Source organism: Mauremys mutica, chromosome 9, assembly GCF_020497125.1.
Source record: "Mauremys mutica isolate MM-2020 ecotype Southern chromosome 9, ASM2049712v1, whole genome shotgun sequence".
NCBI classification, from domain to species: domain Eukaryota; kingdom Metazoa; phylum Chordata; order Testudines; family Geoemydidae; genus Mauremys; species Mauremys mutica.
The window spans coordinates 41,384,551-41,397,914 of NC_059080.1; the positions used below are offsets into that span (position 1 = coordinate 41,384,551).

At 46.0% G+C, this 13,364-nt stretch overlaps 1 protein-coding gene across 3 annotated transcripts; it reads right to left on the reverse strand.

Annotated features, from left to right (window-relative positions):
* Positions 1-231: 231 nt before the first annotated feature.
* On the reverse strand, positions 232-9,388 carry LOC123377417 (BTB/POZ domain-containing protein KCTD12-like). Of its 3 annotated transcripts, none has more exons than XM_045030317.1 (2): positions 9,302-9,388; positions 232-2,470 (listed from the first exon to the last, which is right to left on the reverse strand). In XM_045030317.1, the coding sequence occupies exon 2, from the start codon at positions 2,444-2,446 to the stop codon at positions 1,568-1,570; it is 879 nt and encodes a 292-aa protein (XP_044886252.1). In that variant the 5' UTR covers positions 2,447-2,470; positions 9,302-9,388; the 3' UTR covers positions 232-1,567. The 3 variants fall into 3 exon arrangements, with proteins under 3 accessions (XP_044886252.1, XP_044886250.1, XP_044886251.1); XM_045030315.1 differs by having other exon boundaries at positions 9,181-9,314; XM_045030316.1 differs by lacking the exon at positions 9,302-9,388 and adding an exon at positions 8,714-9,077.
* Positions 9,389-13,364: the final 3,976 nt, after the last annotated feature.

Here is a 13,364-nt window from a genome sequence, read left to right on the forward strand (position 1 = left end):
AAACTTGCACAGTGCCTGTCTGCACAATGAAATTGGATCCACAGCCTGTTTGCTGGCAGTCAATGGGAGAATTTCCATTGACTGAATGCCTCAGTCCAGAGCCATTGGTATCTCTCTCATGAGCAGTAACACTTTTTCCTGGTAATAGTTTAACAAGTGCAGTTGCAGAGAAGAGGAGGTTCAAAGAGGAGGCGAATGGGGCTGAAGCAAAACACAAGGGAAGCAGCCGGGTAGGAAGGGAACTCTCTAATTGCGGAGATCTTCAATATCTGCATTCAAAGGAGAAGAAAAAATGCCCCAGAAAACAGACCCCCATCAAATGCCTTTTGCGTGGCTGATTCTTTTACTCTAAGATCCCTGCACTCTAGACAAGAATCATTCCCAGCTCCATGTGCTTTCAGTCAAAAAGGGGCACCAGCTTTTCTGCCTTTCACCTCAGCCCAGTAACACAAAAGCAGGTCTTTTTTGTTCCTTTATTACATGTGGCCCAGGCATGGTAAAGCAGCAGCCAGCCAGCCTCAGGCCCGCGAACAAAGAGCGGAGCGCCACAATTAGAAAGAGACCTAGCGAGAGGTTGCCAATGAAGTGGCAAAGATTTTTTCCCCCTCCTTTTTAGTTAAGATTCTCTTTAATCTATAAATATATAGTCATAGCTGTGGGCAAACCAGAATGTCATTCGCTGTAGCAATCAAAGCTGGTCCTCCTGGAGTCTGATTACCTTCTTCCTACTCTAAGTGACGGAATGATGAAGGTAAATTTGACGCTGACATCAAACAGTTCTAAAGGTCTATTATATACCCCGTTGTGTGAAAATACCAGATAGGCCTTCCCTCCCACCCCTTCCTACCCCAGGTATATACACAGGGGTATGTGTCTCTCTCCGATATCGAAGAATCAAGAAGCATCTCAGTTAGGATAGCGAAAATGTTTTGAATCGAGAGCTGCAAACATGAGTGGCACATCTCTATCTCTCTAACCTTTCCAAGCACTGGCAGTCTAAATGCTAAGCTGCTTACATAGGCTATTGGCAATATGTCTACAGTATCAGGATCTCTTTCCCCTTTGCTCCCTCCACCAGCCATAACATGGAACCGAGATTCCCCTTGCATGAGTTACCCAGCAAATCTGGTACAGCAAACACAGTGCATTCCCTGGGTATACACATTGTGAGGCTGGGAATCGGTTCCGATTACAACCTGGCTGGAGCTCTGCTCAGTGTCTCTTCACTCATTAAGTCTGGTGAGCTTATCCAGCAGCAAAAATCCCCGAGCAGTTCTCCGCAACACAAAGATATTTGTTTCCCCCTCTTCCCTTGTACAAGAACTGCCAAGTCCAGGATCCGGGGAGGGTTGGGAGCTACTGTTGGAAGTTGGAGAAAAGAGGGTTGGTGTTATTCAATAACCAGTACAAGAGGGAGCCAAATAGGGTTCGATTTGGAAAAACAAATGTAAAGGAAGGAGGAAAAATACCAAGGTTCAAGGGTCTGATGTCTAAGTTCTACAGAAAACAGCCAGCACAGCAGGTGGGGAGGGAGAGTTGGCATTTGGTGTTTGGTTTTTGGTAACTGTCACTCACGGTAGAAAACATATTCGGTGTAAGAGGTCCAGATCTTGTCGTCTGTCTGGTCATGGGCAAAGGCGCAGGTGCCCGTGGAGTTGCACGCCACCATGTGGAAGCCGGCATCGGCCAGTTTGTCAAAGGCTTGCTCCAGGAAGGTGAATTTGAGGTAGTACCTGGAGGTGTACCTCTCTGGAGGCCGGTCAGGGTCCCTGCTCTCGTTCAAGGTGTCCCCAAAGACTTCTTTGGCCAGCGAGGTCTTGCCGCACACCATGATCCGCGCCACCCTGCGGAACTTGGCATCCGTCTGGCTGTCCCTGCCCAGGGTGTAGGTGCCCCGGTAGCCAATGGTGATGAAACCTGACCTTCTGATGTCTGGGCCAGCGCCAACCCCGCTGGAGGCAAAAGAGCCTGCAGGGGCATTAGTCAGGGCGGCGCTGGCAGAGGCAAGGTTGCGGGCCGTGTCCGCATTGGGAGACAGCTCCTCTGGGTCACTTTGGCATGGGTCATCCCCGATGGAGTTCTGCTTGCTGAGCTTTGGAGACAGCATCTTGACCAGCTCCGGTAGCTTGAAGTACTCGGCTTCCCGCTGCAGGCGGTTCCTCTCCGGGAAGTGGTCAGGTAGCACCAGCTGCTGGTCCCTCATGTAATCCAGGATGTAGCGGAAGAGGAAACCATCTCGGTCCACAAAGAAGCGGCCCTTGCTGTCCCGGGCCAAGGAGCGGATATTCTTCTGAGTGAACATTTCCCAGAGCAGTGAGCCAGGAACACTGACCAAGGTGGGGTGGCGTGTGATGTAGACCTGCCCACCTACATTGAGCTCAATGATCTCTGGGAAAAGGAAGTCATCGCTGGATTTGGCACAGCTCGCATTGTCCGCCAAGGCCATGGTGAGCCACCTCCTCCTTCCCACCTGCAAAAGCAAGCAACAGTCCACAGTGATGTTAAACTCACCAGGCAACGCAATACAGTTCTCTTATCAACACCAAAGCCTGCAGTCCTCACCCAGATGAGCTACTTCAATGGGGTAGCTCAGGTGATTAAGCACTGCAGGATCAGGAACATGCTTAAGGTCCTGAGACTCCACCTCTCTTCCCTTTGCCTCTGGGACCCTGAGGTCAGCTGGTCAGCTGGGCAATTTACTACAGTCCCTGGATCACAGCAACTGGGGCATGATAGGTGGGATAGCTTGGCTTCCCTTCCATGGTCTGACAGGTTAGGGGGCCCAACCTGTTGACCTTCAGGACATATTCTAAGTCCGTCTAGTTCCTCCAGCTGTTACCCAAAGGGGTTATTGCGGCTTACTCCATGGGCGGGGAGTTTAGCATTTTTGCTGACATTAGTCAATTCAATTCTGTATCGTTTAAATAACAGGAACAACAGGAGTTGCCACACGCCGCATCTGATCTATGGCCCATCTGGCCCAGCACCAGGCAGTGGAAAATGCCAGCCGCTTCAGAGAAAGCCGTGAAACACCCATAAGGGTGCAATAATATACCCATGGGGTAGGGTTCCCCACAGCTCCAGGCAGTGAGAACATAACATAAGAACATAAGAACATAAGAAAGGCCGTACCGGGTCAGACCAAAGGTCCATCTAGCCCAGTATCTGTCTACCGACAGTGGCCAATGCCAGGTGCCCCTGAGGGAGTGAACCTAACAGGCAATGATCAAGTGATCTCTCTCCTGCCATCCATCTCCATCCTCTGACGAACAGAGGCTAGGGACACCATTCTTACCCATCCTGGCTAATAGCCATTTATGGACTTAGCCACCATGAATTTATCCAGTCCCCTTTTAAACATTGTTATAGTCCTAGCCTTCACAACCTCCTCAGGTAAGGAGTTCCACAAGTTGACTGTGCGCTGCGTGAAGAAGAACTTCCTTTTATTTGTTTTAAACCTGCTGCCTATTAATTTCATTTGGTGACCCCTAGTTCTTGTATTATGGGAATAAGTAAATAACTTTTCCTTATCCACTTTCTCAACATCACTCATGATTTTATATACCTCTATCATGTCCCCCCTTAGTCTTCTCTTTTCCAAACTGAAGAGTCCTAGCCTCTTTAATCTTTCCTCATATGGGACCCTCTCTAAACCCCTAATCATTTTAGTTGCTCTTTTCTGAACCTTTTCTAGTGCTAGAATATCTTTTTTGAGGTGAGGAGACCACATCTGTACACAGTATTCGAGATGTGGGCGTACCATGGATTTATATAAGGGCAATAATATATTCTCAGTCTTATTCTCTATCCCCTTTTTAATGATTCCTAACATCCTGTTTGCTTTTTTGACCGCCTCTGCACACTGCGTGGACATCTTCAGAGAACTATCCACGATAACTCCAAGATCTTTTTCCTGACTCGTTGTAGCTAAATTAGCCCCCATCATGTTGTATGTATAGTTGGGGTTATTTTTTCCAATGTGCATTACTTTACATTTATCCACATTAAATTTCATTTGCCATTTTGTTGCCCAATCACTTAGTTTTGTGAGATCTTTTTGAAGTTCTTCACAATCTGCTTTGGTCTTAACTATCTTGAGTAGTTTAGTATCATCTGCAAACTTTGCCACCTCACTGTTTACCCCTTTCTCCAGATCATTTATGAATAAATTGAATAGGATTGGTCCTAGGACTGACCCTTGGGGAACACCACTAGTTACCCCTCTCCATTCTGAGAATTTACCATTAATTCCTACCCTTTGTTCCCTGTCCTTTAACCAGTTCTCAATCCATGAAAGGACCTTTCCTTTTATCCCATGACAGCTTAATTTACGTAAGAGCCTTTGGTGAGGGACCTTGTCAAAGGCTTTCTGGAAATCTAAGTACACTATGTCCACCGGATCCCCCTTGTCCACATGTTTGTTGACCCCTTCAAAGAACTCTAATAGATTAGTAAGACACGATTTCCCTTTACAGAAACCATGTTGACTATTGCTCAAGAGTTTATGTTTTTCTATGTGTCTGACAATTTTATTCTTTACTATTGTTTCAACTAATTTGCCCGCTACCGACGTTAGACTTACCGGTCTGTAATTGCCGGGATCACCCCTAGAGCCCTTTTTAAATATTGGCGTTACATTAGCTAACTTCCAGTCATTGGGTACCGAAGCCGATTTAAAGGACAGGTTACAAACCTTAGTTAATAGTTCTGCAACTTCACATTTGAGTTCTTTCAGAACTCTTGGGTGAATGCCATCTGGTCCCGGTGACTTGTTAATGTTGAGTTTATCAATTAATTCCAAAACCTCCTCTAGTGACACTTCAATCTGTGACAGTTCCTCAGATTTGTCACCTACAAAAGCCAGCTCAGGTTTGGGAATCTCCCTAACATCCTCAGCTGTGAAGACTGAAGCAAAGAATCCATTTAGTTTCTCCGCAATGACTTTATCATCTTTAAGTGCTCCTTTTGAATTTTGATCGTCAAGGGGCCCCACTGGTTGTTTAGCAGGCTTCCTGCTTCTGATGTACTTAAAAAACATTTTGTTATTACCTTTGGAGTTTTTGGCTAGCCGTTCTTCAAACTCCTCTTTGGCTTTTCTTATTACACTCTTGCACTTAAGTTGGCAGTGTTTGTGCTCCTTTCTATTTGCCTCACTAGGATTTGACTTCCACTTTTTAAAGGAAGTCTTTTTATCTCTCACTGCTTCTTTTACATGGTTGTTAAGCCACGGTGGCTCTTTTTTAGTTCTTTTACTGTTTTTCTTAATTTGGGGTATACATTGAAGTTGGGCCTCTATTATGGTGTCTTTAAAAAGGGCCCACGCAACTTGCAGGGATTTCACTTTAGTCACTGTACCTTTTAACTTTTGTCTAACTAACCCCCTCATTTTTGTATAGTTCCCCCTTTTGAAATTAAAGGCCACAGTGTTGGGCAGTTGAGATGTTCTTCCCACCACAGGGATGTTGAATGCTATTGTATTATGGTCACTATTTCCAAGCGGTCCTGCTACAGTTACCTCTTGGACCAGCTCCTGCGCTCCACTCAGGATTAAATCTAGAGTTGCCTCTCCCCTTGTGGGTTCCCGTACCAGCTGCTCCATGAAGCAGTCATTTAAAGCATCGAGAAATTTTATCTCTGCATTTCATCCTGAAGTGAAATGTTCCCAGTCAATATGGGGATAATTGAAATCCCCCACTATTATTGGGTTCTTAATTTTGATAGCCTCTCTAATTTCCCTTAGCATTTCATCATCACTATTACTGTCCTGGTCAGGTGGTCGATAATAGATCCCTACTGTTATATTTTTACTAGAGCATGAAATTTCTATCCATAGAGACTGAGTGGTTGGTTTGTGCCCTAACGCAGGAGGGCTGGTGCTGTTCCTTATAGATATTTATCCCAGGCAGTGTAACTGCTGCTGATGTGCCTTGGGTTCGTAGAAATAGCCAGTCCTTTTGGACTCCTCATTCTGCTCTAGGCCCAAAGAGGATGTGATGGAGACATGATGACCAAATTCAGACGGGGTGGAAGATGGCACAACTCCACTGAAGTGCCTGTAGCACCGACTCCCCCCAGCTCGGAATTTAGCCTTAGGAATCTAAACACATTCTAATGCCCAGAACATGCTAAAGCTGTAAAGGTGTAAGCGGATTTCCATATCAAACTGGATGACTTTTTTTTAAAGGTCCTGGCACCAAAACCCAGCATCCAAAGACCCTGGAACGTTGGGGGAGGGGGTTGAAATCTAAGTCTAGACCGAAATTTACCAACAGACCTTAGAGATCTGATGATCAGTTCTGGCTGAACTATACTCATTACATGAGCTTTTGGAGATCACAACCTTTGTGCCTCTCTATATTCTGGGACTCGCCTTAGGCTCTGCCCAGGCCCTGGGGTAAATTAAGAGCAGCCTCAGGGATGCTCTAACCAATAGCAGCCTATTCATAAGTCTGAAAGAGCCATTGTGGCAGTCAAGAATAGACATAGCTCAGCAGCACTCTAGCAGTGCCTTGCCCTTACCCACACCCCCGGCTACAGGGGCTGTGAGGGGGTGTGAGAGACAGCTGTCACTCTGGTCTTATGGCACCCATGGAATTACCCTGTGTTGGATATAATTCCCAGTGGCTACTTCTGCTGTCTGAATGGCTCCAAGAGTTCTGCAAAAGGATCATAATGCAATAGACAGTTGGATCCCCTCTCTCTGAAATGGGCCAAAGAAAATCCCTCGCTCTGTGGCCCCCTCACTTTGGGAATCCAAATCAAGCTCTGAGATTGGCAGCGTGCTCCAGTCTCTAATTGTTTTCTAACAAAATTATGCCAAACCATTGTTTAAAGTTCCTTTGGCTCCTCCATAGTGCAGAGCCCAGTGCCACAGCCCTTAGCCTGCTCTCCGACGGGTAAGGGGACCTCTGCAATAACACCTAGCTACGGTGAGAAAGCTGACCAGGTAAAAATAACCAGCCCCCTTTTACTTTCCAGATCTGCGCCCCTCATGACTTTGAGTGACAGCTGCTGACTTTACTAATACACACCAAGTTACTCCTCTTAGCCTCGCACAGCCGATGGTGCTACGAGAGAGTAAGCAGGAGTCTGCCTCACATTTCATTCAGCAACAAAAACAAACCCTGCCAGCAGAGTGCCAATTACAGACTCTTTATTACAGGCGATGGCAGCAGCAGCAGAAGGAGCACAGCTGGATTCCTACTGAACAGCTGGAGCTTGCAGTGATGGCATGCCAAAATAATACGCTTTTGATTTGTAAAGTGAGCATATTTGCTATGGAAGTTACAGAGACTTTAGGGGCTGAATCCTGCTCTCAGCCCCATGTAAATCCTGTACACTTGTGAGACAATGGAGCTCCTCTGCATTAATGCGGCTGTGATAGAAAGCAGAGTTTGGCCCTTTTTACAGTCACTTTGCTGATTGCAACCACACTGTAACAGTTTGATCCCAAGCTCCCTGAAGTCAAGGGAGCTGCACTGATTTACACCATCTGAGGGTTTGGCCCCCACTGACTTCAACCGGCTTAGGAGCATTAAGAGGATGCTTTTCAATTAGAAGTGGTCAGACAAGTACAAAATCCAGAGCATCCCAGCCCCACTCCAGGATCGAGATGTTTGGAAAACAGGGAAAGGAGTAAAAAAAAAAAAAAGCTCCTTTAACCACAAGTGAGAATTCCTTTTAACAGCTGCTTTCCAGCCTAATCAGAAACTTGACCCACAGGCTTCTAGCCCTGGCCAGGTCACTCCAGTCCCTCTTTTTGCCAAGGAGAGAGGAGAGCATTAGTTAATGCCTTTACCAGTTTGTGCAATACATATATCTCCAGAGAGGAACGCAGGCACCGCTGGAATCTATGGAATCTTTCCCTTCCCCCATGAGAACACTTCAAAACACTCTTGCCCTGGGCCCTATCCTGCTTCCACTGAACTCAACAGCAAAATCTTCTCCTGAGCAGGATCAGTCCCGCTGCTTTGTTGCCAGCCAGCAGCAATACATAAATAAAGCGTAATAACCACCCGCTTCAAAGACTGGTGCTAAGATCTCTGCTCCAGTGAGGCTGGCTGCAACTCCAGCCCAGTCCAGGTGATCCTGTCCTGAGCCCCATGCTCACCTGCCACAATGGCAGCAGGGGGAGGTGGCGCCCCGGAGAAGTTGGAACAACGCTGCTTCTGACAACCAGGCTCTGTTCAGTGGCGGAACATTTCCCTTTACACTGATGCAAAGTAACTTCAGTGCTGTGGAGCGTGAAAGACCCTGATTAGGGAGGACATGCGGTCCCAGCTCGGGGTCTTTTTATAAAGCTGCTGCCTGCCAGGGCTTTCAATTATTTAATAAGTATTTTTAAGGCGATCAGGCGGCTTACAAATGACCAATTAGGATAACTGGGGAGCGATTCCATGCTAAAGCAACACTCTCCCTCTGTTTGTAGGATAGATAGATATATAGATAGAGAACGTGCTTTCTTGTGCCAGGACTTGCCAGGGCTGAACTCCGGCACCTCTGGGGTTGGCAGTTCAGAGCCCCGGCACCTCTGGGCTTGGCAGTTCAGAACCCAGGCACCTCTGGGCGTGCTGCGTCAGTTATGAAAGTAAAAAAAATTGCTTGAGCCCTGGCACCTAATTGCTTGAGCCTGGCGCCTCTTTCATTACAAATTAAGCTCGGGATAGCGGGACACTCATGCATTACAAATGACAATATAGAACTTGATCCCCACCTTTCCAGCTGCTCCCTTTCAAAGCGACAGTGGCTACAGACCCAGCCAAAGCTGGCAAGGGAGGCAAAGGGCAGAAGCAATGACAATGTCTTCGGGCTCTTTAGTATTTCTCCTGTTACATGGCTTTCATTCCTCCAGGGACAGACAATCCCTCCTCGCCAGCGGGTCCCTCAAGCGAGCCTAGCACGGCAGCCTTGATCTGCCCTCCAAAAAACGACCATCCATTCCCAGGCGAGAGAGACAAGAGGAAAGCCACCCACGCGCACACAAAACCGGCGTGCTGGGGAAAGGGCAACCTGCCGCCTTCAAATCGCCAGCCCCTGGGGGTGCTGTACATCAACATCCACTGGCAAGCTGTCCTGGAAATGAAACCAGCGAGCTCCTTCCTCTCTGACTGCAGCAGCTACTTAGCATTAGGGAAGCAATACACTCAAAAGGGAAGGCAGAGAGATTAGGAGATCAGTTACCTTTTAATCTTTCACTGTAGCCAGTGCAGTATGCCCTTCTAGCGCCTCTGTATTGTGGCTGCCCTCCCCTGCTCCAAGCCTCTCTTCCTCCCTGTCCTGCTCGCTCTCACACACTGCTTACCTTTTTATTGCTGGGAAGCTGAGCGAACCCTCCTCCTCCCCTTTTACGACACACTCGCTTCACTCCCTGCCAGCATATTACAAGAGCTGCATCCTGTACAGCTAGAGAGAGGGGGAGGAAGGGCAGCACGTGCAGTGTTATTCGCTTTCTTTGCTACTTTTACTTCCCGCAGGAATTGGGATGGACAAACTCTTGGTGCTTGGACGGTGCAGGGCCACTGGATTCCAGCAGACCCTTTAGGATGTGCAGGATTTTCTATTACCGAGCAATTTCGTGTAGCAGGACAATAGGACAGCCGAGCTTCAGTGGTTACACTCTAGCCCTCACCAGGCAACCCAGGGGAATACAGTCCCCATTCAGGGCAGATGAGGTTTTTCAGGCACCCCACATCTGTCCCAGGGGACGCGCTGTTGGCAAGAGAAGAAAGGAAAAGGAGAGGTGTTTCTGGTGGTAACTCTCTCCAGGTGGAAGATTTCCATTTACATGTCATGTTGCATTAAAATATTTTACGCACATATGGCGTGTCTGCAGGACATGGGAATAGAATGCACTGGCCCAGTTTCTGAGAGCACTCAGGGACGCACAGCCAATCAGCTTCCCAGCCTGGCTGAAAACGCCCAACCCTATTATATTGCACATAGCCTCAGGCTGTGGAGTTAGCTGCATTTAAATTGTTCCAGGCTAAGAGCTGGGCCACTCTGCAGGATGTTCGGCACCTATACAGGGCCTAGCATCTGAGGATTTCAAAGCCCCTTACAAAGATGGGTATTATTTTGCCCCTTGCCCAGATGAGGAAACTGAGGCTCAGAAAATGTTGGCTCAATCATGAGAATGGCTGAGCACCCTAAACTCAAGCTACCTTGTGCAGTAGATATCACTGTCCTCATTACACTGATAGAGAAACCAAGATACAGTGATGAAATGATTTGCCCAAGGTTAGACAGAGACACAGAGGCAGAATCAAAGTCTTTTGACTCTCTATCCCTGTTCAAATCACCTCAGCCCATGCCAATTAAATAAACACTGCAATTCAGCTACTGATGTCTATTGTCTTTATTGAATTCCACAAGAAAATTTTTTTGGTGCTGAAGTTAGAGTCTATTTCCCACAGGCATCTAATATCAATCCTGGTGTGAAAGAATTAGGCCTGTAGTTATTATAGTGGCATATTTGTTAGAGCTGGTACAATAATGTGGGGGAAGTGGGTGACTTGCAAAGAATAAACATACCTTTTAGTTGAATTTTCAAGGTTTTTGTCAAAAGATGGGAAGGGGGGAGGGGAATCATGAGAAAGACATTAAAAATTTCCTGATTTAAAAAAAATCTTTTAAAATTTGAAAAATGCCAAACCAGCTCTCGTATTTGTGCTTCTCATTTTCCGTAAATACAGATCACATCAACCCAGCCACATAATAATAACTGGAGACAGAGCAGAGAGCCTAGCTTAGGCTTTTGGTTTGGCAAAGGCTTGTCCATCAGATTTTGAAACAGTTTGAAATCCAGTTTCTTCTTTCTCTAAAGCACCAGAGCTCTGAATTGGGCAGGTTAGTTCTCCAGTTCTGGTTTTGCCCATTTCCAGGCAGTAATTTTGGTCAGATGTGCAGTAAGTTTCTCCACCATATGCAATTTCCCCCTGGGAAGATACACTCCAGTGCCAGTAGCTGTGCTGTGTGCATGTGTCCAATGAATGAGCAATGCCATTAATGAGGTCTCTGGATGTTTCTAAGAAATCAGTCCATAGCAATATTAATAGTGTCAGCCTTGCCATCACAAACCAAAGGCTCTCAGAAGCAATGCATCTGGCCCTGAATAGCAAACACAATGTTGCTACGTGGGGAGAACCCACAGAACGAGACAGCATTAGCAGAAAATTGGCCGGCAGATTGGGGTTGCATTGGTCCATATCAGCATAGTTTGTTTCTTCACTTTTCATGGATTTTCAGGACCATGGGGATGTCCGTCAGCAGTGTTGTTTACAGCCCCAGATTAGTGGGAGCTGCCTGAATACACCAAGACTTGGCAGACTCAGTGTTCAAGTACAGTAATTTCTCAGCTTTACTGATCACATCTGCACAACATGGGTATTTACATAGCATGAACTAAACTCCCAAAGTTCTGCCCAGCATGGACTGGGCTTGATGTAAAGCCTGGGATGGATTCTTTGGAATATAGCTCAACATTTTCAAAAGCACCTTAGGCTCCTAAGTGCTTAAGCCACTTTTGAAAATAGGATTTCGGCTTGGTGCTGCTGTGACCCCTGCTGGAATCCTGTGTCCAGTGCAGGTGCTCATCATTTGAAGAGAATTTTGATAAAACTGGTTCAGAGAAGAACTACAAGAACCATTAGAGGATTAGAAAACATCCCTTATAGGGATAGACTCGAAGAGCTCGATCTGTTTAGTTTAACGAAGAGAAGGGTAAGGGATTACTGGATTACAGTCTATAAATATCTACTTGGGGAACATATTTAATAATGGGCTTTTCAATCCAGCAAAGGTCTAACATAATCCAATGGCTAGAAGTTGAAGCTAAACAAATTCAGACTGGAAATAGGGTGTAAATTTTTAAGTGTGAGAGTAATTAACCATTGGAACAATTTACTGAGGTTCATAGTAGAGTCTCCATCACAGACAATTTTTAAATCAAGACTGGGTATTTTTGTAAAAGATCTGCTCTGGGAATTATTTTGGGGAAGTTCTCTGGCCAGTGTTTTATAGGACATCAGAGTAGATTATCACAGTGGTTCCTTCTAGCCTCTATGAAAGACACTTAAGCCATTTTGAAAATTTTACCCATGATCTCTTTGACTGTTCCAAAGTGCTGGCCTCCCTAGTATCTCCTGCTTCATACTCATTCCCATTCGGATAACTGGATACTTCTCCTCACAACTGGTACATTTAAAACCACCCAGTTTCTGAATGTTCCCAACACATCCAACTCTCCTGTGATCCTTCTCATATCACTCCAGCCCCATGCTACACCTGACAGATGGCACAGGCCTGTATGACATCAACTGACTCCAATCCTCCTCACATCTAGGTCAAGGGTGCCGCTGCAAGGCATGTGGTAAGTCCTAGGACTTTGAAGGCAAAAGTGCTGGAGCATTAGAGTGCTGTCAAGAAATGGAATTCTCTCTTTCCTCAGATCCTAATGTAAACTGATTAGTATAAGTTGGCTATCAGACGGAGGCCAAATCCTGTTTGTATGGGACACAGCCTTCGGCACACAGCTGCCTAAAAGACAAAAGAGGGGAGCGGGGGGTGAGAAGCTGCTGGCTTCCTCAAGACCATGACTCTAAAGAGAACTACATTAAGCTCATTTTACTAAAGGGGAAGCTGAGCCATAGAGATGGGAAGTGACTTGTCTGAGGTCACACAAAGTTAATGCCCCGGGCTTCTAAATTCATAGACTGATAGATTTTTAAGTCCAGAAGGGACAACTGGGTGATCTAATGTGACCTCCTGCGTAACAGACCATAGAATTTCACCCAGTTACCCATCTATTAAGGCCAACAGTTCGCATTTGACTGACACAGATCTTCCAGAAAGTCCTCTGGCCTTGACTTGAAGATGCCAAGTGATAGAGAATCCACCTCTACTCCTGGCAGTTTGCTCCAGTAATTAATCACCCTCACTGTTAAAAATGTCTTATTTCTGATTTGACTTTGTCTGGCTTTAACTTCCAACCACTGGATCTTTTTCTGCCTTTCTCGGATAAATTAAAGAGGCCCTTACCACCTAGTATTTCCTCCCCATGAAGGTACTTGTACACTCATGATCTTCTTGTTGATAAACTAAACAAATCAAATGCCTTAAACATCTCACTGTAAGGCATTATCTACAGGTCCTGAATAGGTTTTGTGGCTTTTCTCTGCACCCTCTTCAATTTTGTTGGATCCAGGATCTTTTGAGCCAATAAACCAGGCTTCCCTTCTATAAATTATATTATGACAGAGCTGGTCAAAAAATAAGAAATTATACTTTTTGGTGAAAAAATCTGAGTTTTCAGAGAAGCAGGCCTGTATAGTTTTCCACAAATTATTCATTTAAATAAAAAAATAATA